General features: G+C 33.5%; 1 protein-coding gene across 9 annotated transcripts; it reads left to right on the top strand.

The window, feature by feature from the left end:
- Window positions 1-361: 361 nt before the first annotated feature.
- On the top strand, window positions 362-23,249 carry LOC128888375 (AMP deaminase 2). Of its 9 annotated transcripts, XM_054145171.1 has the most exons (14): window positions 362-874; window positions 2,578-2,714; window positions 7,531-7,563; window positions 12,486-12,663; window positions 17,478-17,631; window positions 18,715-18,901; window positions 19,733-20,082; window positions 20,259-20,456; window positions 20,534-20,829; window positions 20,938-21,064; window positions 21,139-21,302; window positions 21,385-21,679; window positions 21,756-21,866; window positions 22,136-23,249. In XM_054145171.1, exons 2-14 carry the CDS (start codon window positions 2,582-2,584, stop codon window positions 22,304-22,306), a joined length of 2,397 nt encoding a protein of 798 aa, XP_054001146.1. In that variant the 5' UTR covers window positions 362-874; window positions 2,578-2,581; the 3' UTR covers window positions 22,307-23,249. The 9 variants fall into 9 exon arrangements, with proteins under 9 accessions (XP_054001146.1, XP_054001147.1, XP_054001150.1 ...); XM_054145172.1 differs by lacking the exon at window positions 7,531-7,563 and having other exon boundaries at window positions 366-874; XM_054145175.1 differs by lacking the exons at window positions 362-874; window positions 7,531-7,563 and adding an exon at window positions 3,804-3,941 and having other exon boundaries at window positions 2,698-2,714.
- Window positions 23,250-23,822: the final 573 nt, after the last annotated feature.

The raw sequence follows: 23,822 nt of genomic DNA, 5'->3' as shown, positions 1-23,822 counted from the left end.
TTATTTGGAAACGTCAAACCAATTATTATATTTAATAGAGGGTACAGCATACAGGGTACGAATACTTATGAGCCTGACTGTATGTTTACCCTTTCATTCACTTTTCTATTTATTTTAAATTACAATCGTATAAATTGTAATAATAACAAGTGTTAAAAAGTGTCGCATATCAATGCATATTTTCACCTAAAAATTTAAGCAAACAAAATCAAATTTAAGTTCGCCCTGTCGAACTCGTTGCGATTGCATCATTTAATCGAGAAAATAATTCAAAGACAGAATTTACTATTCTTCATCGATTCGTGCAAAAATTCATTTTGATTCATGATTTTATCGTTTGGAAGAGATTGATCCAGTGACTCGAGATTTCACCGGTGCCCCCGAAAACATAACTACGGCCCTATTCACACGTATCGTGGCTGGAACGTGTAGTGACATTCAGTGGCTAGCAATACGCTCCAGCATGCTGAAAGTTCTTTGTGCGGTGTTCTTTTACAATTAGTGCATTGCGGTCGTTTAATCATCGAAATTTCTCCTCTTGTTTCACAGATTAAACAGTAATTTTATAGTAATCGTACACGTGCAGATTCTTTTCTCGTATACGTATATCATTAATTTATAACACGATGACCTTGTATCTGCACAGAAATTCAGTGGAAAAAGCAAACTAAGTTCTTCTAGGTTTACATACGTTCATCAAACCCTTCGAATACTAAGAAGGTATCGTGATTCTCTCAAACAGTTTTTTGACGCGTAGAAGTGATTCATGTTTGTGTTTCTTTGTTATCGTCGAATGTCTTTTCCGATTCACTGAAGGAAAAAAAAAGCGAATGCTTCGACGTTTCATCTGTTGATCTCCAGGAATAACAAATACGTAAGTTGCGTTTATCTTGTTTAATTTATTCTCATAAGAATGTGTATATCATTACTATACACGTATGTTAATGTAGCTGCGTATCTTCTTTGATAAATTGTCACAACTCGAATCGATTAACTGTTTTATTTTACGTAATGAGATTGTACGTGTTGGATTGTTATTTCTTGATGTACATATAATGTATACACGTTTAATTTTAATTCACTCGAAAATGTGACGTTAATTCTTTTATCTCTGTAGTATACTATGTTTTGTTTTCATGAATATGAATTTAGTGCACTTTATGTAGATCTTTGAATATGGATTTAGTACATGGATTTAGTTACTGTTAACCTGTTATTGTTTGCATAATCACGTTTAATTGTTTATAAAAATGCATTTGTCGTAAAAAGTGTGTACTACGTTTTCTAACAAAAATATTGTTGATGGATATTTTCAATCCTTTTTCCACAGAGTTTAAAATTTTCAATAACTTAATGCTTCGTCAAAATCTCGCTAATTGTTCTAAATTTATTTGTAATCGTATTATAAATTATTACGAAGAAATGAAGGAAATGATACACACATTTTTAGTTTACAAATAACTAATTCACGAACGTGATTGAGTTTGTTCGCTGTCATAATGTATCTGACCTTGAATTTTTAATCAGCATCACTCGTTTCCTGAACAGTCAATTGCTTTAGTTAAATGCGTTAACCACTTACACCAACATCAACACATTTACTTTAGAAATGGCGATACAGTACACTCCCGTATCCGAACTAATAGGGAGACAAAAATGATCGGATAGTGGAATTTTCGGATAGTAGAACAATTATTTTCTTTTGGATTTAATATCATTTTTTCAAGTAATAATGAATAAAATTGAGTTTCTTTCAACATCTAAATGTCCCATGTACAGTTACGTAGAATTACATTCCTCTACTGTATATCGTTTTCCATCATTAAACGTAACCTATAAAATTTATGCATACACCTTATATAAGTTATTGTAATTAATGAAAATTGAAATTCGTTGCACAAAATATAAATAAAATAATATATTTTCATAAATTGAAAAGTAGTTCAAAACCAAATGTCCATGAGATGAGGTTCGAATATCTTAACAGATTTCAATTTTACCAAGGCAACGATCAAAAGCACAAATCAAGAGTTGTACAGAAATAGTTGTTCCACAACTGTCCAAAAGTTATAAATACATCTCCTCAATCACCGGATTTAAATCCGACCGAAATGGCATGAGACCGACTTGTTAACTAAACACGGAAATTTTTGGTTTCAGTTTCGTCTCTAAACATTTTATTTTTTAAATGAAAAGCATAGCAAAATCATTTACTATTTATTTTATCATTCATCTCACGACCCATAAATTGAGAATTCTGTTAAATCGAATCTTATTAAATTGGGATTTTACTGTATTATTAGTCATTTACGATAAATATTTCACTTTTTTTATCGTAACTAAATGTTAACGTATTTTATCTAGTAACATCGAGACATTTAATTGCATGTAAGACAAGATATGCAACAGTCGAATGCAAATAGTAAATAAACACATGGTTAATTTTTATTTATTGAAAACATAATTCTAGGAATAAACTTCGAGTCTCAATTTTGTTTTTATTAGTCGTATCGTGTCTTCGTAAAGATTTACACGACCTCGTATGCTCACGGAAAATTAACAGATAAATGTTTATAGGAATATGGAGAATCTGGTTGGTGTGAATGGCGTGAAGGACGTAAACGGCGAAGCTGATAGGATTTATTATGAATTAGACGGCGAAGGTGATGCTGACAGCTCCACAACACCACGTAACGCTGATCCTCACCGTGATCGTAAGTTTCACTTTTGTAACAACAGCCAGAGTCATTTTTTTCTAGGATCGTCTAGGGTTTTTTTAGGGTTTTTTTTTAGGACGTAATGCGGCAGAGATGGGCAAAACCCAACGCTTCGAATAAATTCGAAGTTTACCGATGCAAATCGAACCCATATTTCACACAGATGTGTATTAAAATTTCAAGTTTTCAAAGTTACGAGACGATCTGAACTGTTATCATTTTTTTACCAAACCATCTTAAATACAGGGTGTCCCAAAAATGTTTGACCACCTTGAAAGGGGTGGTTAAACATTTTTGGGACACCCTGTATAACAATTCCCGTTGCGTACGAAATGCGTACCGTATATTATTTTTGGATTTAATACCAATATACATAGCGTACATATGTGTACGATGTCAGTATACTTGATGGCAATATCATCAGGTAGCGTTTTTGAAATTTGGCAAAGAGCCGACGTGTCTTCTTTTCTTTCGACGTCGCTCTCCTGCCGTCTCGAACCAAATAGTACTTTTGTTAGAAGCTCCCGTAGCCGTTCACGCGCAGTATGCTAGCCTACTTCGAAGTTTCGGTACGCGAATAGAAACAAGACAATTTGTATTTGTTTTCCAATAATTCGTCAATAATTCGTTTCCTATCGATGTTTTCGCATCATAAACGCGTCTTCTACATAATCATATCGCGATTTATTTTCGACGTGTTGCTTAAAAATCTTGCGCAATTTATTCAACCGTGAACATTGTAACGCTTGCAACTTTCTTGATCCAAGTATCGCGTTAATATTAATCGACCATAACGATTTCGCGATTTACCTTATGTAAATCATGGCCATCGTGTGTATCGAATAATATTTATTCGAGCCATCGAGCAAATCAATTAGCACGTGTGTGTTATAACGTCAAACAGGTGACTATACTTAGCTCGACGTCCGAACATAAAATTCAGTTGTTCGCTAAAGCGCTACAGTCAAGAGCAGAGTTTGTTGTCACGCGAGATAAACGTTAAAAAAACCGGGTGTACGTATTTGAATTATAGAGAAATAAATAAGGGCGAATTAAAGTATCTGAAAACGATTAACTTGTTCGTAGTTTTTATCGTGATTTAAAGTTGTGAGTGAGGGGAATCCAGAAATTTGAAAATGTCGAGCAGAGGCCTTACTTCGATGGAAGATGACCTTTATGTTTGCTTGCGGTTGCCGAATTTTCTCATAGATCCTGAAGATGAAGGTAAACATAGTAAATTAAATTAAAACTTATAATAAAAAAAAAAAAAATAATAGAAAAATAATTTCTACATATAATAATTGTCAAGTTGACGTCGAAGAAAGTATATTTGAATTTTGGATTACAGTAAATTTTAGTTTTGTATAGAATCTAAGTTTGTGACACTGTAATGCCAACGTGGTTGGCAATTGTAATGATGTACATTCCCCTTCTGTATGTTACACATGTTTACAAATAGCTGTGTATGAAGAGTGAGAAATGCAATACAATTTATTTAAGAATGAAACTTAAGGCTGTTTGAAATATAGTGTTATTTTTTTGTTCAATAAATTATAAGTAATGAATCAAGAATTAAACGAGAATGAGCTTCTGGGTATCTACAAAGTAACCATAAAAATACCAAACAATATTATTTAGTTTAAAACAAGTTTTCTTTAACAATTTTTCGACTTCTAAAGAGTTAAAACAAATTGAAAAATTTGAATAAAAAAATAGTAATGTAATTTTTTGTGATAAATTTTCAAAAATATGTACATTAAAAGTAGCCACATAGACATGAATGGAGGTTAATGCTGCATGTTTACATTAAAGACTTTAGCTTTCATATACACAAAATTGAACTTTATTAGAATACATAGATTTTTATTGGAATTATCATTGTAATACAGATTTATTCAGACGTTTGTTTCCGATTTATTCTCTAATAAACTGTATCGCGACTATCGCTTCAGTCACAGTCTTACATCATCTTCAACATTGATCAGTATTGCCAGCCTCATTGGCGTTACGGTATTACCAACTTAAACTCAATAAAAAACTACAATTTACTATAATCTAAAATGCAAACTCAGTAATTTGAAGAATAAAGAAAAATTGTTGATTAATCGTGAATTTATCTTTGAAATTTGTTCATTATTCCTCACTCTTTATCTTACAAATGACTTGTTATGCATTGGTAATGCAACGCGCAATTAAATAGTTATAGCATATTGTTGGCCGTTTCGTTAGATGTATCGCAAAATGCGATATGTTATCAGTAACCAGCTTAAACAACATTGGCCTGCATGTATAATGTTGTCTTTATGTAGTGGTACGATCGTTGAAATTATCTGTACGACTACTGATCCATGCTCAAGGAAACGAGGTGTTTTCTATAAGAATCGATGACACATGTTCACAGTTGACAACTGCGAAGTTGTCACGCGAATTTGACCGAATTGTTTCGCTAACGGAACCGTCTACAGTTACATTGTTTTGCTAGAACGTGACGATGTTTACATTAATATACAATTACAGTATCTAACGTGGATTTTATGTTTGTTATTAATAATATACAATTATTTCTATTATCAATGTTGATGACATGTTTCTTGGATACAAACTGATCGAAGAATTCCTTCATGTGACACAATTATTTTATTGTGTGTTCCACCAAAATTATTTTGTTATCTAATGTACATAGTTTAGTGAAATTTTGTGAATTGGTGACTTAATTACCTTAATTACAAAAAGTCAGAGTTGAAAAAGTGATAAACAGATTCCTGGTGTTTCTTATAATTGAATGCTTCAGTCATGTCTACATCATCGTGGAAAACAATTGGAAGACTTCATGTACGTCAAGAAGGTAAACAAATAATCTGTGAATAATACATTGAAGAAACATAAAAAATTTGAATTCTGTGACTTTCATTATAGTATAAGGTGTATTGTATAAGGCTTTTGTATTTTCTACATAGGACTTCCTGACTTATTTCAAAGTTATGATGTTTTGTCTTTCTCTTTTGTGTTATGGTTTGACAGCCTTTACTTATCTCAAATATCTTATATCGATAAGATATGGATGTCTGGATATATAATTACCTTCTTGGCAAACAGTATTAAATTGTTATTGTTATAATCAAAGACATGTCTGTTCAACCACAGTCCAGCTACAGTTTGCAAATATTATAGTCTCTTTGACATTATATTTGTTTCACTGAGAGATTATTACTCCAAAGTCTGTTGACCCAGGCATCTATGTATATACAGATATGTTTGTTTCATTGTATTATAATAAGCTAGTTTCTTGGCATTGCTTGATTGCATTTTTATCAAATTGAAAGCTTTATTGAGTTCTTTGTTACTGTAGTAACTACTTCAATACTTTTATAGTATTATGTTGAAACGTGTTCAAATATAATAATTGATGTTTTGTCATTGTATATTTGTTGAAAAAATATAAAATTTGTGTAGGTAACAATTGTTAATACTTTTATATTGATCTTGTTGAATAAAGTTTGGAAATAATTTTTTATCTCTATTAGTTTTATCTCTAGTGGAAAATTTATAATGGAATGACCAAATCTAGGTTTTTAATTTCGTTTCTAATTTTAAATCATATTTTACACTATCGATATTGTTAAAATAGCGTAACTACGTTCACGGTGATATTCTTGCGCATGCGCATTTAGAATCGGGACCTGAAAAACTGAGTTTCGCATCTGTAAGTGTATTTCGTGGCTAAAGGTTAATACGCATGCGCGAGAATATCCCACCATTCCACTGGTTGTCATAATATATTCGTCGTAATTTAAATTTCTAGGAACTAGCCTAAATATCTTTCGTAGTGCGTTGAATGACAGCGTATTTACATGATTTACAGTACCACCTAGTGGAATGATGGGAATGTAGGTTTGTGCATTAGTATACAGGGTGGAGCAATAACTATTATCACCTCAAATATCTTCCAAACTATAAGTTTCACAGAAATATTTGTTGAAATGAAATTGTACGGTACGAAGTGGCTCGTCCATTGACGACAATAGTTGTTTTGCAAGTGGAGGTACTTTGGGCATTTCAAGTTTACCTCCAATTTTTTAAATGGATCGGTATGCTTTTGCTTCCGTATCGTGATAGAGGAACGTAAAATCAGTTCAACGACCTATTACATAAGGTCATTGAAGGTCACAAAAAGTAGAAAAAGGCGATAATACTTACGGTTTTGGTAGATCAAAAGGAGCTATGAGGTGATCCCAGCTTTACCTCGGGGTCAATTTTAGAGCTCGTTCCAAGGTCAACTCGATTTTTTCACCAGATTCGGGAATGAATAAGTAAATTGTCGTCATTGTGTATACTTTATTTTTTAGGGATTGTTTATTTTCATAGATTCTACGATATTTACGTATTCGACAAGAACAGTAAAATGAAGAATTTTACTACAAAGTGGAGAATTGCGAAATTTTAGAAGAAGTTTGTGGAAATTTGTGCCAAGTCTTGGTATTGATTTCATTGAAGCGTCTTCTTGGCATTTCGTCATATGGTTAAGTGCCAAGAATCAGAAACCGCAAACAGCTGAATTTGTTCATAAGTAATTGTTAATTACTTATGTATATATGAATACAAACGACTATTTAGCGACAATTCTTTTGTAATGTATATATTATTCATGAATGATTTATTAGTCTAATGGGGAGAACTCGTGTTATTTTTACTTAATTTATTACTGTAATAGTGAATTGATACTTGTCTGTTTTGCACTACCTACTAGAAACATGATTCACCTTTAATTTTAATTATTCTCTGTTTTTCGTTAATCTTACCGACGCATGACCAGTTAGAACCAGTGAAAACGAAATAAGTGGAAACGGTGAGTAATGGACAGACACGCCAGACGAGTATGCACTACGGAATTACACCGGCATTCCAAGAATTCTAAAAATAATTTTCTCGAAAACAAAGCCCTGTATGAAACGATTTTATTTTCAAATTTCGATTCATTTTTGACCATACGGTAATTTATTTTCGGATATTAGTAACGTTTTCGGAGATTTCAACGTCACATGCATTTTTTAAATGGTGTTCTATGCCTTTTTATCCCCAAAAAATTCTTAAAATGTATACAATAACTAATTCTACAGTAGTTTGAAAAATAGTGCTAACTTTTTTTCAATAAATTTTCAATTTTCAATCGGCGTATACCGTTGGAGCGCCCGCGGTAGCGTATGAGCGCAGCCGTTTAGCGCGTAGCCTACGCTCAACCGGCATACTCGCGCTCTGATTGGTCGAGGTTTTCACTTAATATCTCTTTAACGAAACTTCGGACAACATTTTCGCTAAGGAAAAAGTTGTTTGAAATTCCCTCCTGAACCATCCCTTGCAAGGTGTTACAACATTTTTGGAACACCCTGTATAATATCGATACTGCGTGTCAAATATACATATAGTATATATGTTTTAGTACATGCAACAGTACGCATGTGCGAATAAAATGTCCGTAGTACATACTTTTTAAGATCATGTACTGTGACTTTGTTAGCGATCTAGGTATAGTACAGATATCTTTTCATCTGTACTTGAATCCTGCAACAATATGCTTGTCCTTGTATTCCTAGATCTATGGTGCAAACGTACTCTCTGTTGCTACCTCCCACCACTCTACTAGGTAGTAAGACAAATTTACTGTAACTCCCTGTGCCTCCCGTCTCCGATCTGGCCATACTCTTCATGCTACATGCTAGTGTATTCAATGCTTGCGACCAGTTAAGGTGGTCAGTGCCCTCTGAAGTACGAACTAGGCGCGCCTCGTTTATTGTGCAGTCAGTTCCGAGAACCTTTTCCCATATTTTCACGAATAATAGTGTTAATTTTGTCTGGTAGACGAGTGCGACGTATCTGTGGTTCGAGTAGCGTTGCAATTTAAAAAATCGTGACAACGTTTCGAAACGGCGAGCGTGTGGTACATATGAATCAAAGTTTTCATGATCTTCGAGATGTCGATCACCTATATCTCTTAATTAATTTTGTGTATGCGCTTAAAGTGATTAAATACAATTCGAATTCATTTTTTTGTTAATCGACGACAATTAGTTGCTTCGGGGTATTAAGGCTTTGTTCTTCTTTATATTTATTTATTGACATAAACGTGTAATTTAAATAATAAATGGTCAAATTCTTATTAACAATGTGATATTTGTGGTGCATATTCCATCTTTTTATCGTTTCAAATGCGAAATGTGCTTTACGATGATTCAGTGCCGTTAACATTTGCTCTTTTTTCTGTTACATGCTAAAATTATCTTACGTGTCATATCTTATCTATAATTGTGAAGTATGAGAAGTACGTAAACAAACCGACGCGATATATCTTCGGTAGTCATCGGTATTGTTTCAAGGTTTTGGATCTCCTCCAAATTAAATTGTTGATGATTCTCATGGCCAGACATTCTTCTGAAAGAGGTTGATTCAACGCACTAACCTTACTAACTGGAAATGATGAATTTAAATATCTATACACGAAAAATCTATTTATAGATATGAAAGTGGTACATGTTTGATTAATGGGATTGCGAGAGAGTAAAGAATAATAATACTCAAAACATCAAGAGATTCTTAGCTGTTACACTTTTGTTATCAAGAACCAATAGATTGTTATTTATTATACTTAACTATACTTAGCTGGCAAGACAAGATAAAAAAGTTTGTTGCACTTTTAACAAATATAAATAAATATTGGTTCCTTTGTCATAAATGTTACTTTTTGCATTCCATGTTTTTAATATTTTACTTCAAGTTTTATAAACATAACAATGGTTATATAGTTGCTGATGGAAAATGGGTTGCATTGATTTGTCGATAATAAGATTTGAAAATTTAATTTTAGATGAATTAGTATTAAGTGGTGATGCAACAATTGTTGAATTGTTGAATTGTCTTTTCATTCGTTTTCATCTACTCTTTTCTCTTTACTATATTTTATTCTAACTTCATTTATAGTGAGCATATGAAACATGAAACGAATACATAGGTCATCAACAAAGGTTATCTGCTTGGTTACTGCCTGAGCCAATCAAGTTTGTATTACGTTATGATCCAATGAAATTGTTAAATAAAGAAAGGACTATCAATGGTGTTCATCATCTTCAGCAACTTTTTATTAAATTTATTCAATGTGTTTTCATTACCACTTCTTACATGATTTATTGGAATTAAGAATGGCTTCCATTTCATTTTGCATGAATTTTAACTTTGGCAATGTATCCTCTATTTGCTATCTGTTAAACTTGTATTAGAATCACATTTAAGTGGTTTGGTTTCCGTAATACTAAGGCATGTTGCCAAACAAAATGAGTAGGAAAACTGTCGAATAAACCAAAACTAATGAAGACAATTCTTAGTGGCATCTAACCTGATTTAACTACGTTTTTGGATCAAAGACTTGGCAAGGGTTTTTTGGCCTCGGAGTGGTTTTCTGTTGGAGTTTACTACTTTTTGTATTGTTACAGCAAACTATTGCTCTTTTATATAGATAAATTATTTTCGTTCATTATTAAGTATTCTATAATTTTGTGTTATTAAGTATTCTACTAAACTTTCTGAAAGTTAAGTCCTTTTACTATTCACATTGTAGCGTAGAATTGTATAATTCAATAGCTTAATATCTTGATATCGATACTTTAAATACTGGCCAATTTAGAAGAGTCTACCACTTAGTCACGGATTTTTTGTATTAGTATATATTAATCTAGACTGACATTAATCCCTAAACACTCTTCTAATAAGTATATCAAAAGCTTTATCTGTTTCCTCAAATGGATCATTGCAAATATATAACCAATAACACAGTTAATAGGTTCCTGGAGATAGATACTGGAATCGAAAGCTTATAAATAGGCTATAAGTAGGTCTATAAATAAGCTGTTAGATAAAGTGTTCAAATAAACTACTACTTTAATTACATTCGTTTTTACATACTTGTATTTCTGCAAAACTTCGTTACGTAAGCGCATGCAATTTAGATACGTTCGATATACATGTTTCCCGTGTTAGGAAATGTCATAAATGCATAATCCGTAATGTGTAAATACATAAATACGTGAATCGATTTCGTTTGAAATACACGGGGTGTTTCGTTTAAAGAGCAATGGTTTTCTTTTAAAGATATCAAAAAAATGTCTTTTACAGGATATTTTTAGATATTCTAAAGACTTGAAAAATACAATCTTTTAAAAATTGCTTTCTCGAAACGGTTAAGCCAGAACACACCATTAAACTAATATTTATTTTAGCAACTTCTTCATATTCTCGAATCCTATGGAGATTTGTTTTCTTTAACATCTCATCCTCAGAATTAATTCGTTTAGTTCCTTGGTGAAAAGTCCTGTCGCCCATTTATGTGACGATCAACGTGTTACTTGGTTTCAATCTGTTATACATACAACACTAACGTGATCCGAATAGTGTTTCGATTCAGCGATGCGTTTTATACATTTCATTTTGCAACGGTCGTTAGACGTATGGTTCGTTTGAAACGTTGCCAGTGTTTTGTTAAAGGTACATTGCACTTTGAGAAATTCGAAGATGCAATTGTGTCTCGACACTCGAACGTGGTTTAAAGATGCGTTGAACCTTTCGAAAATTTATATACCGTCCATCGGCCGACAGTAACGCGATCGTATCGAGCGTGTTATCGTATCAGATAATTATAATTGAGCGCAATTGGGATAGAGACGATCGACAGTCTCGAATCAGGAACGGAAAAGCTACACTTACTCGATATTCGAATTGTGAAAATATTTTTAGACGACCGACAAAATTTCGAAGATGGTATTGGGTAGCGAGAATGAATACTTGACTGGATATAAGCGGAACTCGGTGACGGAATGGTTGCAGAAAACCGAGCAAGCAAAAAACGATGGTAATTCTGGATGTAACATTGTTAAGAGTATTTATGTAACAAGAATTATTATCTGAACGAATGTACGGTTTAATCCTCGAGTTAGGCGAATAAAAGTGTTGCATAAAATGCAATGTTATTAATAGACTGCGGAAGTTTATGCAAATTAACACTTCACGGACTGGTAGCCTATCGATCGTCTTTTTGCCATTTCAAGTAATACTTTGTTATCTATTACTTAGATAGCATATCACATAAGTATTAATCTAAAAACGATTTTAATTGATCAAATATTTATTGTATAATACTAATGCAATGAAAATAAAGAATATTATTTCAAATTGTATGCTCAAACAAGTGAAAGCTAAATGAATGTGTGTATTATATTCTACACGGTATAACATGTCCATTATTTTCCAATATTTTCACTTGCCATAAGTGCGTAAACATCCGCAGTCTGGTGCGGATGAAGATTACAAATATAATTAATAACGACTTATCAATTTCAATAACGATTACCTCAGCAATAATGATGATTATTATAATAATTTATAGTCTATACATATTTCATATGCACATGAATTTATATATTAAATAAAGTTCCCTTTTTTTTCAAATTCTCTTTACATAAAGAAATACGTACAGTCGTAATCAATTTCAAATACCATCTGGAACTAAAATTGTATACCAAAAGTAGCTTTTTAGAAATCTTTATAACGAATTAACTAGAGAGGAAAGTGGAGGACTCACCGTAATGTAATTCAGAGTGATAAATAAATCATGAAACTTAATACATATTTCGTGGCAGGAATGTAAATATTTAAATATTTAAATGTACAGTGTACAATCAAAACAGAAGAAAACAATGACTATAACCGTAATATCTTTCGTTACAGGAAGCGAAAGTCCAGTTTTTGGTTTGGAAGGTAATGCGGCGGCTACAGGTGGTGCAACTTCATTGAGGCATACCCCACACGAATTGCCTAATGAAATTTCGGCCCCCTACGAAGTTCCGCAATTTCCCATTGAACAAATTGAAAAGAAGCTCTTGATACAAAGGCAATTAACTGTCAAGTAAGTAAATCCATTTTTTCATTTTTATTCTTCACTATAGACCGAATTGATATGTATATGTATACAGGGTGTCCCAAAAGTCGGGGAGGAGCCGGAAATGGGGGATAGCTGAGACGATTCTGAACAACAATTTCCTTTGCAAAAATGTCGGATGGGGCTTCGTTAAGGAGATATTGAGCGAAAACCCCGACCAATCAGAGCGCGCGTAGACCGTTGGAGCGGCCGCGGTAGCGAAGGCTTACGCGCTGGCGGCCGCGCTTGTACGCGAACAAGTGACTCGACGTGCATCGAAGGACATCGACGCTGTCGCCTAGCGCGTAGCCTTCGCTACCGCGGCCGCTCCAACGGTCTATGCGCGCTCTGATTGGTCGGGGTTTTCTCTTAATATCTCCTTAACGAAGCCCCATCCGACATTTTTGCAAAGGAAATTGTTGTTCAGAATCGTCTCAGCTACCTCCCATTTCCGGCTCCTCCCCGACTTTTCGGACACCCTGTATATTCTACTATCTTCACTATTTTTCTCTTTTGCTCTTTACTTTTTCATTTCTCGGAAAATAACTTGCTTAAAATAATCAAGGAACGTTGGGTAAGTTTATAACCAGATTTGTTTCTCTATTTTCATTTATCAGTCGAAGGTGTTACAAATACCTAAAAGAAATGAGAAAGAGATAATGTTGGTGAAGAATTCATGCTTGAATATTAAGTATATGTATATTTAACTTCCAAACGGAAGGTGCTTTTTTCAAGATCAAATCTTTATAAAAATACAAATCGAAAAGTCCTTTGCCAATTTGCGATCTAAGGCTTCGTTGTCGAAATATAAGTAGTTGAAATGTACAGATGTGACTAATGGCGCGCGCCGTGCGAGTTACAATCAGCTGATCGCGCGCCGAGAGTCACTTGTAAATTTCAACTACTTATTTCTCGATAACGAAGCTTCAGATCGCAAAACGGTAAAGGATATTTCGATTTGTATTTGTGCGAAGACTTGATCGTCAATGATCCCACATATTTGGAAACACTCTGTATATAATATCGTATCCTTTTGACAAACCAATACTTATTAACATTATTAGAATTTATGTTTGATAAAATACTTTTTCTGTTTTATTACTCTTATTGAGCAAAGGGAATAAAAAAAGTACCATATAAATTGTAGGTGAAGAGCACTTACCTATTTCTATGTAATAAAGTATTTGTGATATTTTATTTTAAAATATTTCAAGATATAGTCATTGTATTAAACGTGTCCTGTTAGACTGGTCGGAGAAGTAGCTTGACCACCATTATTACTTTCAGGAATGTTGTCGGATTCGTATCCGTGTATGACCGTGCGTTATTTGCGAAATATTACCCTGAAAAAACAGAAACCTTGGTTACTGGCAAATTAATTACTCTCAAGAATTAATTCGAGACTGTTTGTACCTTTGATGTCGTATTATTTATTACTATTTTTTCTAATTAAGCAAATATGAAGATTGCAAAAATAATAGTTTTACCGAACGTCGGTGATGGATTACAAAATAACTTACCATTTGTTTACAAACAAATAATAATACAACTTTTTAACTTTACTTGGATCACACATTCCAAGAGTGTGTTTCATTGTTATCATGAAGGTTGGTACTCTACGTAACAAACATAGCGTTAATTTTCACAGGTTGTTGTTAACCGTGGGCGAAAGCTATCTTGTAATAAATATTGAGTAGTTGGTGAAATACTCGGGGTGGGTTAATACCGAGAACGTAACGGAAGGTTACGTCGTCGGATATGGGTCGTGTGTAAGTGTGGCTACACGCGCACCGACGAATGTACAGTACACGTACACGGTCATGGAGAGGGGTTGCTTGCACCTCGGTGGTCCTCAGTCCTCACGGTCGTCCTGCTCAGTCGACGTGCGACCGTCGGGGAGCAACGATGTTTACCGGTTGACGGAATAGGCGTGCGACGTAGATCATTTCCGGTCCAAAACCGCAAAAGAAGTTTGTACTCGTGGACGAGCGTGTAATCGGCAATCGTTCGCACGATATCCTCTTCTGACCTCGCGAAGAAGTGTTAGCCCGATGTCAGACTATGCGAGTCGATGCATCGATTCGTAGTGATTTCATCCTTGAGAATTTGTGTTAATCGTGCTGTGACATATACGAATTACGCGAGAAAATGTATCGGCGTGATTTAAAGAAAACTGGCCGCCGACAATACGTAGATTATTTACCCAGCTGTTTTTGACGGTTACAAGGACAGCCCATGAAATGACTTTTTATTATTACGTACGGATGTAAATGGAATATTTTGATTATAGAATTCTTCATGATGTAGATTCACCGATGTTCACTTAATGACATTTAAATATGTACAGTCAGTGTAATAAGTATTCGTACAGAAACCAATTGAAAATGATACTTCTTGTATTTATTTTATGAATAAATTTTAGGGGAAGAAATAATTGACCAACATATTCCTATATATTTTTAGAGTTGAATTTCCGTAAATTAAACTATTAAATTAACGTTTAATGTAATGCCTCTCGTTTCTTTTCTTATTAATTTTATTTGAAATTGGTCGCTGTACGAATACTTCTTACACCGACTATATATTTCAGACTATTGCGATTACTCGGTAACGAATCGGACAAGGTTGGAAAATTTATATGACTGCGAAGAATTTCGTTTGGTTCGTCGATTATTAATAATATTTTCCAACCGCGCATTTCGTACGAGGGTCCAATTTATCGACTAGTTATATCGCGGTTACTTTCCTTTCGGTCTTAAACGTTCTTGGGAATTCCAGCAACGCGTAAATGCGATGGATCTCTGTTCCAAGTCTCATTGATTCGTCGCACGCCGCGTACGGTCTTTTTCCCTTCCGAATAGATACATCTCACCGAATAGTAGTTATCGCACGGTTAATAATGCCATCTCGGTCATTGAATAGCTCGTACGGCGTGTACGTAATTTACGTATAAAATTATCTGGCGTGAGCGCATTGCGTTCGAATTGCACGTGTGATCACAATGATCGATACAATAGCCCAAGAATTGTAAATATAGCGGTATGGTGACTGCGAAGTTGACAAGGAATTTTTGACTGATGGTGACACGATCGACGACTGCGTGCGCGTTAGCTGAATATTCGTTAACGTTTACCTAATGATATTGAATAGGTATAGCGAACGATGGCTCTCAGTTTTTGATTTCTGGTGACCGCACAAATGTTTCGCGAGTATGATCGTTATTAAAATATGATAGATAGAGGAACAAAATAACATTTGTTAAAAATACGTACGATATAAATTGATGATAAAACGTGTATAAATTAATACTATTAATTAATTATTAAAAATGATATAATACTAGAATATCCGTTATCGTATTGTTGAATTTTTGTGTACGATTTTGTTGTTCGGAGTTTGTGCTAAGGAATACGAAATAAAGTAATAAACGCAGAAAGGAAGATATCCTTGCGAAACGTTTCGTCTTTTTTGGCGTATTGTCGTGTACACGAGAAGAATAAAAACCAAGAGGAATTGTCTAACATGTTCGCTGGTGCGAACGAATCGAAACGATGGCTGAGGGATAATACGATACTACTGAGGTAAAATAAAATGCCCTAATAACGATTTCTCGTACATCCTGGAGGAAAACGCCGCCTGTGAACGGCAAATATTTTTATTACGGAGGCGACAAACTTATTTATCGAGAGAAGCCTACCTACGACGGTTTAAAAAAAGGAGCATATTTAGGAATTTTTTGAACAAGAAATTTCTTAGTACATATATTGTAATTTTTGTACTTAAAAATATCTCAAATTAAGAAAGTTGCGGCGTCATCATTGTTTTCGTGATTTTTTTTAAAGAATATTTCAGGAATATTTTAAAGCACGTTCGGTAATTTTTTCAATTCAATTTCTCACAGAAATATTTGAGATACCAGCTGCCTCTTATACAGGGTGTCCCAAAAATGTTGTAACACATTGAAAGAGGTGGTTCTGGAAGTGATTTGAAACAACTTTTTCCTTAGCGAAAATGTTGTCCGAGGCTTCGTTGAGGAGATATTAACGGAAAACACTGACCAATCAGAGCGCGAGTATGCCGATGGAGCGGCCGCGGTAGCGTATAAGCGAAGCCGGCTAGCGCGTAGCCTACGCCCCACAGGCATACTCGCGCTCTGATTGATCAGTGTTTTACGTTAATATCTCCTTAACGAAGCCTCGGACAACATTTTCGCTAAGGAAAAAGTTGTTTCAAATCACCTTCCGAATCACCCTTTTCAATGTGTTACAACATTCTTGGGACACCCTGTATAGCAAGTTTTCGTTCGAGTTATTACGTCGTCACATAAGTTCATGCCACTTATTCTTCTGCTACTCGAATTAATATATGAAACATGTCCTTAGGTGTTCTAAGAAAATGTAATCTCTTTTACATTATCTCAATGTTTGTCCATTGAAGTTGGCTGCTTTCTGTACTTTTGTTTAGATTTAAAACCATTGCAAATAATACTATGCTATTTATAATGCTATTTGAGATTGTTTATACTCCTAATCTACATGAATAAAAAATGTTATTTATTATTTATTTATATATATTAAATGATATGCCTTTCACGAACGTTTCTGCTATTTCCATAGTTCAGATCCAGCATACTCCTGGTATGCATCCCTCAAGCCCATGTTACATGTTTATAACAGCATATATGAGATCATGTAGTACACATGTTTCTGTGCAATTACTATTTTATTAAGATGTGACGTTTATTTATTCGAGTGTCCTTGTTATTGTGAATAAACAAAATCACGTTTTGGGTATTCTTTCAGAGCTGCCAAGGATCTAGAGGAACGTCGTAGCCATTATGAACCTTCCCTTGGACCAGGAGTGCCAGATGATGTTGATCACATCTTCAATCTCGAGGAAAATGATTTCGTACCCCATTTCCAAAGAGTTTCCATATCTGGAGAGGATACTTCTGGCGTACGTTGACTCTATTTTACACTATTGCCAACAATTTATTGCACTTTGTATATATGTTACGCTTATTGTTTGTCATCATTTATGGCATTCAATATAAATGGACTAATAATTAAGCTAATATGTCAAATCTGTGTTACGTAGTGGATGTGTGTCTTTTTTTGTAATTTCTATGAGAAGAAACCTTAAGAATGCTGCCTTACGTAGGAAACCTTTGTCAACTACTATTACCCCTACCGTTTCTTCCCCCTGGCTCTATCCTTTTATCGGTAACTCTTTAATCTATAAAGAATTATTAGCTATTTCACATGTGTCATTACCGTTACGAAAAATTTGGTGTAATTCTAGTAAACAATTGTTACATATACATATTATAGTAAAAATAATACAGAACGTACTAAATATATCCTATATCTATCGCATGAGTATTCTTGCAGTATACACTTATGTAATACGTTTATTTCATTTGTTATGCAACAAATTATTATGTATTTCATTTAATTACTATATATTTCATCCAATCCGTTTTAAGAGACATTCCGCTAATACATTTGTTAATCTTATTTCTATACTTTCAAACATCAAATACAAAAAATACTCGAAATTACACAGAATTAATTATTTATACAGCCTAGATTATATGAGTTAGAAATGTGAAGTATAACCTTTTTCTCGACTACTTTTTACTCTCTTTTTTTCTCAGACAAAAATATTATAATAATGAAAATACACTTTCCTATTTAATAAACGGTAACGATCTTAAAATCTTGGAAACTATGGTCTGGTGGGATTTCTGCGTATTATCAAAAAGAGCGAAGATATTTTAGGTACAAAGTTTAGATGACTCACGCTGTATTACTTTAGGAAACAACTAGTTTTTAAGGATTCTGAAAGTAAGAATGAAGATGATAGTAGAGGGATGATTCAGGGTTCGTAGAGCAAGGATGACATAGTGTTTGCATGTGGAATGATAAATGTTAAAGTCGAAAATATTTGTATTAGATTAGATGAGTAGAGTGAGTACAATAGAACTCCATTTATCTAAACTCCATTTATTGGAACGTAATTTTCATGAATGTATTTCAGGTACCGTTGGAAGATCTTCAACAGGCATCCCAAATGCTGGTCCAAGCGTTGGCGATACGTGAGAAATACATGAACAATTCTAAACAGAGTTTTCCATCTATAACATCGCGATTTCTGCGCAGTATCGATAAAAGGCCAGTAAACAGTGACGATGAGGTCCAACACGATGATCGTAAAGCCATTGCGGGTATTTATCTTTCAATCATAAGGTTACATTGATTATCATAACATACTATCCTTCATACCCATCGATCCCTTTTCACAGTGGTGTGCAAATGTCCACGGTCAGACACATTTTTCACTTTATCTTTCGAAGGAACAGCTACACAAATTTAATCAATATTGAACGCACAAGCATTATAATGGATTCAAGGAATAATGAAACTTCGAGTTACATCTCTAGGTTTAAAAACGTCGTTTCAGGCGAGAATTTCATTGTTGAAGTCATATTTGTTTCTATTGCAGAACGGTTTAAATATTTTACTCCAATATATCATTAATAATTCCATTCTCTGTTGCTGGTTTAGACATCTTGAAAATATTAAATTATATAATTATAATTGTAAATTGTCTTACAAAAACAAAGTAAGAAAGAGTTACTTAAAATTTGTTCAGCTCTAACTTTTGAAAGATGAAGTAAAAAAATTATTTCGCCGAAAATCTTTGCACGTCACTGTATGTATATTACATGTAATAAATATTTATGATGTAAAGACAATTTAATGTTTTACTTCTGAAGGTAAATGGGCATTGTCGCAGATTGAAAGTGAAATTATGGATATATTCAATTCGATGCCGACAGTGATGCTTTGTTCAAAGATGCGCATTGGTTGGAACGGTCCTTCTCCCGCCATTCTCCTTAACTCGAAACTTCCTAAATCGTATTACCTTACATACTTAATTGTTTTTCTTATATTACTAATTTCCTAGATGAGACAAATTCAAATAAGTTTACGCACAATATATTAATCTCGCCGAAACGGCGATAATATTTATCCTCGTTAAATTTTATTATCAGATCATCCTGTGCATGCGCCAGCGTCACGAGGAGATCCGTGGGAATGTGAATTTCCCCCGTCGAAGAATTATAAAATTGCACCCGTTAATGGCGTGTTCAATTTGTTCGCCACCGAAGAAGATTTTACTAACGGAAAACCAATTCCGTATTCGTATCCTGATCTGGCGACTTTTGTCAGAGACATGAACATTCTTTGTGCAATGATTGCCGATGGTCCTTTAAAATCTTTTTGCTACAGAAGACTGAGCTATCTTTCATCGAAATTCCAATTACACGTGTTGTTGAACGAACTTAGGGAACTTGCGAGTCAAAAAGCGGTTCCGCACAGGGATTTTTATAACATCAGAAAGGTCAGTATACGAAAGTCGCGAGCGTCGAATGTCCGCAAGGTAGATGCGCAACGACATTTGCCATCGCTGTTACATGATGCGGATATACAGTGACTCGTATTAATATTCGGATTTACTTTGTAAACATTAAACAAAAATTCGCTAAGGGAAAATCACATAAAAATCTTTTATTTCAGGTTGATACGCATATTCATGCAGCATCTTGTATGAATCAGAAACACCTACTTAGGTTCATTAAAAAAACTCTGAAGAATCATGCAAATGAAATTGTCACGTGTTCGAAAAATGGTGAAACAATGACACTTCGAGAGGTGTTTCAATCCATGAATCTGACAACGTATGATCTCAGCGTTGATATGTTAGACGTACACGCAGTAAGCTTTCGTTGATAATACGTTTTACGAAGAAATTAATTTAAGAATGTCTAATCGATGCGTAATGTTATTTCTAGGATAGAAATACGTTCCATAGGTTCGATAAGTTCAATGCCAAGTATAATCCAATTGGCGAGAGTCGACTCCGCGAGGTGTTTTTGAAAACGGACAATTACCTCAACGGCAAATTTTTTGCTAGCATCATTAAAGAAGTCGCCAGTGATCTTGAAGAGTCGAAATACCAAAATGCAGAATTGCGTCTTTCGATTTATGGCAAAAATCCAGAGGAATGGGACAAGTTAGCAAAGTGGGCCATTCAGAGCGACGTGTACTCCGATAACGTGCGCTGGCTCATTCAAATTCCTCGACTGTAGTAAGTTTTTTTTTTTTTTTTATTATTCACTATACAGGATGTTTCGATATATTGTATTTATAATTAATTATGTTAATATATTAATCATAAATTCTAATTTGTGTGCAGTGATATTTTCAAATTGAACAAATTGATGACAAACTTCCAAGAAATTTTAAATAATATCTTTTTACCACTTTTTGAAGTAACAAATGATCCAAACTCTCATCCAGAATTACACAAATTCCTTCAATATGTAAGTAATTTTCAGCACATAGTATTTAAGACGTTATATGATACGAACAGTTATTACTTTAATAATTGTTATAGGTAATAGGATTTGATTCAGTTGACGATGAAAGTAAACCTGAAAATCCTTTGTTTGACAAAGATGTTTATCCACCAGCAGAATGGGATGATATTGAAAATCCTCCTTATGGATATTATCAGTACTACACTTATGCTAATATGACTGTTTTGAATCATTTTAGAGCGTAAGTTTTTTTTTAATAGTTAATGTTAGTTCCATGTTTAGGTAATTTATCTGAAATTTACGTATAACATAATTTTTTACAGAGACCAAGGATTTAACACCTTTGTTCTAAGACCTCATTGCGGCGAAGCTGGTCCTATTCAACATCTTGTGTGCGGTTACATGATGGCAGAGAACATTTCTCACGGTCTTTTACTTCGAAAAGTACCTGTACTACAATACTTGTATTATTTGGCGCAAATTGGGATTGCAATGTCACCTCTCAGTAATAATTCTCTCTTTTTGAACTACCATCGTAATCCACTTCCTGAATATTTAGCAAGAGGTTTATGTGTAAGTCTTTCTACGGATGATCCTCTTCAATTCCACTTCACCAAGGTTAGTATAACATTGGTTTACACAGTTTTTTCATGTTTCTGTGACAAAACTTGTACTTATTTATCGTTTCTTATAGGAACCTTTAATGGAAGAGTACAGTATTGCTGCACAAGTATGGAAACTCAGTTCGTGTGATATGTGTGAATTAGCACGTAATTCCGTACTTATGAGTGGTTTTCCACACAAGGTATGTATTACATGTGCATATATGTACTGGATATAAACACAAGTGTGGAGTATTTTCTTAGATTAATTCTGTTTCAAAATAGCGAAACTAATTTACTGCTTGTATTTTGAACATTTCTTATAAAAAAGCCAAAAATTTGTCGGACACGTGTACATAGAAATTGTTTCATTATTTTGTTCCATTATTTGAAAAATATATTACATTTTTGTTAAAACCATAATCACAAGCTAAATAAATTAACAGAATATATACTTTTCTTTATTTTACAGAGTAAACAATATTGGCTTGGACCTAATTATACTAAAGAGGGAGTAGCTGGTAATGATATTACTCGAACAAATGTGCCAGATATTCGGGTGGCTTATCGATATGAAACGTTAGTCGATGAATTATCGAATATTTTTAAGGTTGCTGAAAAACCCGAATCCGTTCCATTTTAACCTTTAGCGATAGTACAAAGAATCCTATGATATAACGATTACTTTGTGACTACAAATGGTGTCCATGAAATTTGATAAAACGACGATGAAAACTATTTGTAGTGCGAATCCTGTAATGTAACCAATTATGTGATTTATGCTAATGATCTTTATCAACTTTTGATAACTCCTTTGTAGTAGATATTCCTTTCATTAAATGTACGATGATACCAGAATTATTTTTTTAACAGTAATTGTAAAAACATTAAGTACAATTTAAATTATCTTACTTAAATGCCATGCGACAGTTTACATACAACATTAACGTTAGATGCCAGATCTGTACCTAACAAACATTTAAAACATTCTTGTTTTTGCGTTTTAAGATGTTTCAAGTACAAAACCGAATTTATTATGGAGAGTAGATATAGACTATGTTGCAAGGAAGTGTCTTTCACTTAGACTACAGAATTTCAAGTGTAAACCAGGAATAAATTAATTTGAAATTGTTCATGGACGTTGACCAATTTAAGAATAGTTAGGTAATTAGATATGGTTCCAATTTCAAATGTTGCAATCTTCGATATGTATAATAAATTGAACGTTATTGCACGATTTAAACTGTAAACTGAATATTACATTAATTTTATGTTAAACATTTGCAGTATTGCAAGGCAACAATTCACTTTTCACGTTTCAGCAACACTAAAATTGTTGACCCAGCTTTTTGAATTTTAGCTTTAGTTTCTTACGTTTTTGTACATTTATACAGCTACCGTGTATGCTATTTGTATTTAACAAACGTACATAAAAAATACGTCAAAACCTGTACATGGATAGTTATCTCATGATTTGTATACATTATTATATCTATATATACTTTCTATTATATACGTTATATGTAATAGAAAACTTCAATTTTTATTATAATCAGTATATAAATACCACATTTGAAAGTACTAAATTCCGTATTTTTTATAAGTTAACCAAAGTTGCATGATAACAAAATTGTAGGACTCATTTTAAAGTTATTAACATAATATATTCATTAATTCGTTTTTTAGTATTTAGTTTCCAAAATAACTTTCCTATCAACGAAGTGTTATCTGCAAGTATATGATAATATATAAACATTCGTAACATGACCTAATATTGAATACAAATTGTTACTACGTAGAAAAAGAATGTATTTATTGTATAAAATATATTCTACATAAGAAAAAAAATATATACTTGTATCACTAAAATATTTGCGTATTCAAATGCTGTAATGTAAGTTTTAATCAAATCAGTCTATACAATTATTCAAATTTAGTAAGATGAAATATAGCGAAGTAATTGATAAAAATAGAAAAAATATATGTATATCGAGCCACAGTCATTTTTGCCATTTAAAAAAAGTCACCATCTTTCATAACAATAGAGATTTTTATGTTTCTATTAGTACCATAGCTGATTTTCTCCTACTGTGGTAAAGCTCATTGTGGCTGATTATACATACAATTTTAATATATACAAAATTACGTAAGTGCCTCCA

This window comes from Hylaeus anthracinus, unplaced genomic scaffold (assembly GCF_026225885.1).
Source record: "Hylaeus anthracinus isolate JK02 unplaced genomic scaffold, UHH_iyHylAnth1.0_haploid 11994, whole genome shotgun sequence".
Classification (NCBI taxonomy): domain Eukaryota; kingdom Metazoa; phylum Arthropoda; class Insecta; order Hymenoptera; family Colletidae; genus Hylaeus; species Hylaeus anthracinus.
Note: the sequence above shows the minus strand (reverse complement) of the source record. Positions and strands in the feature narration are given on the sequence as shown.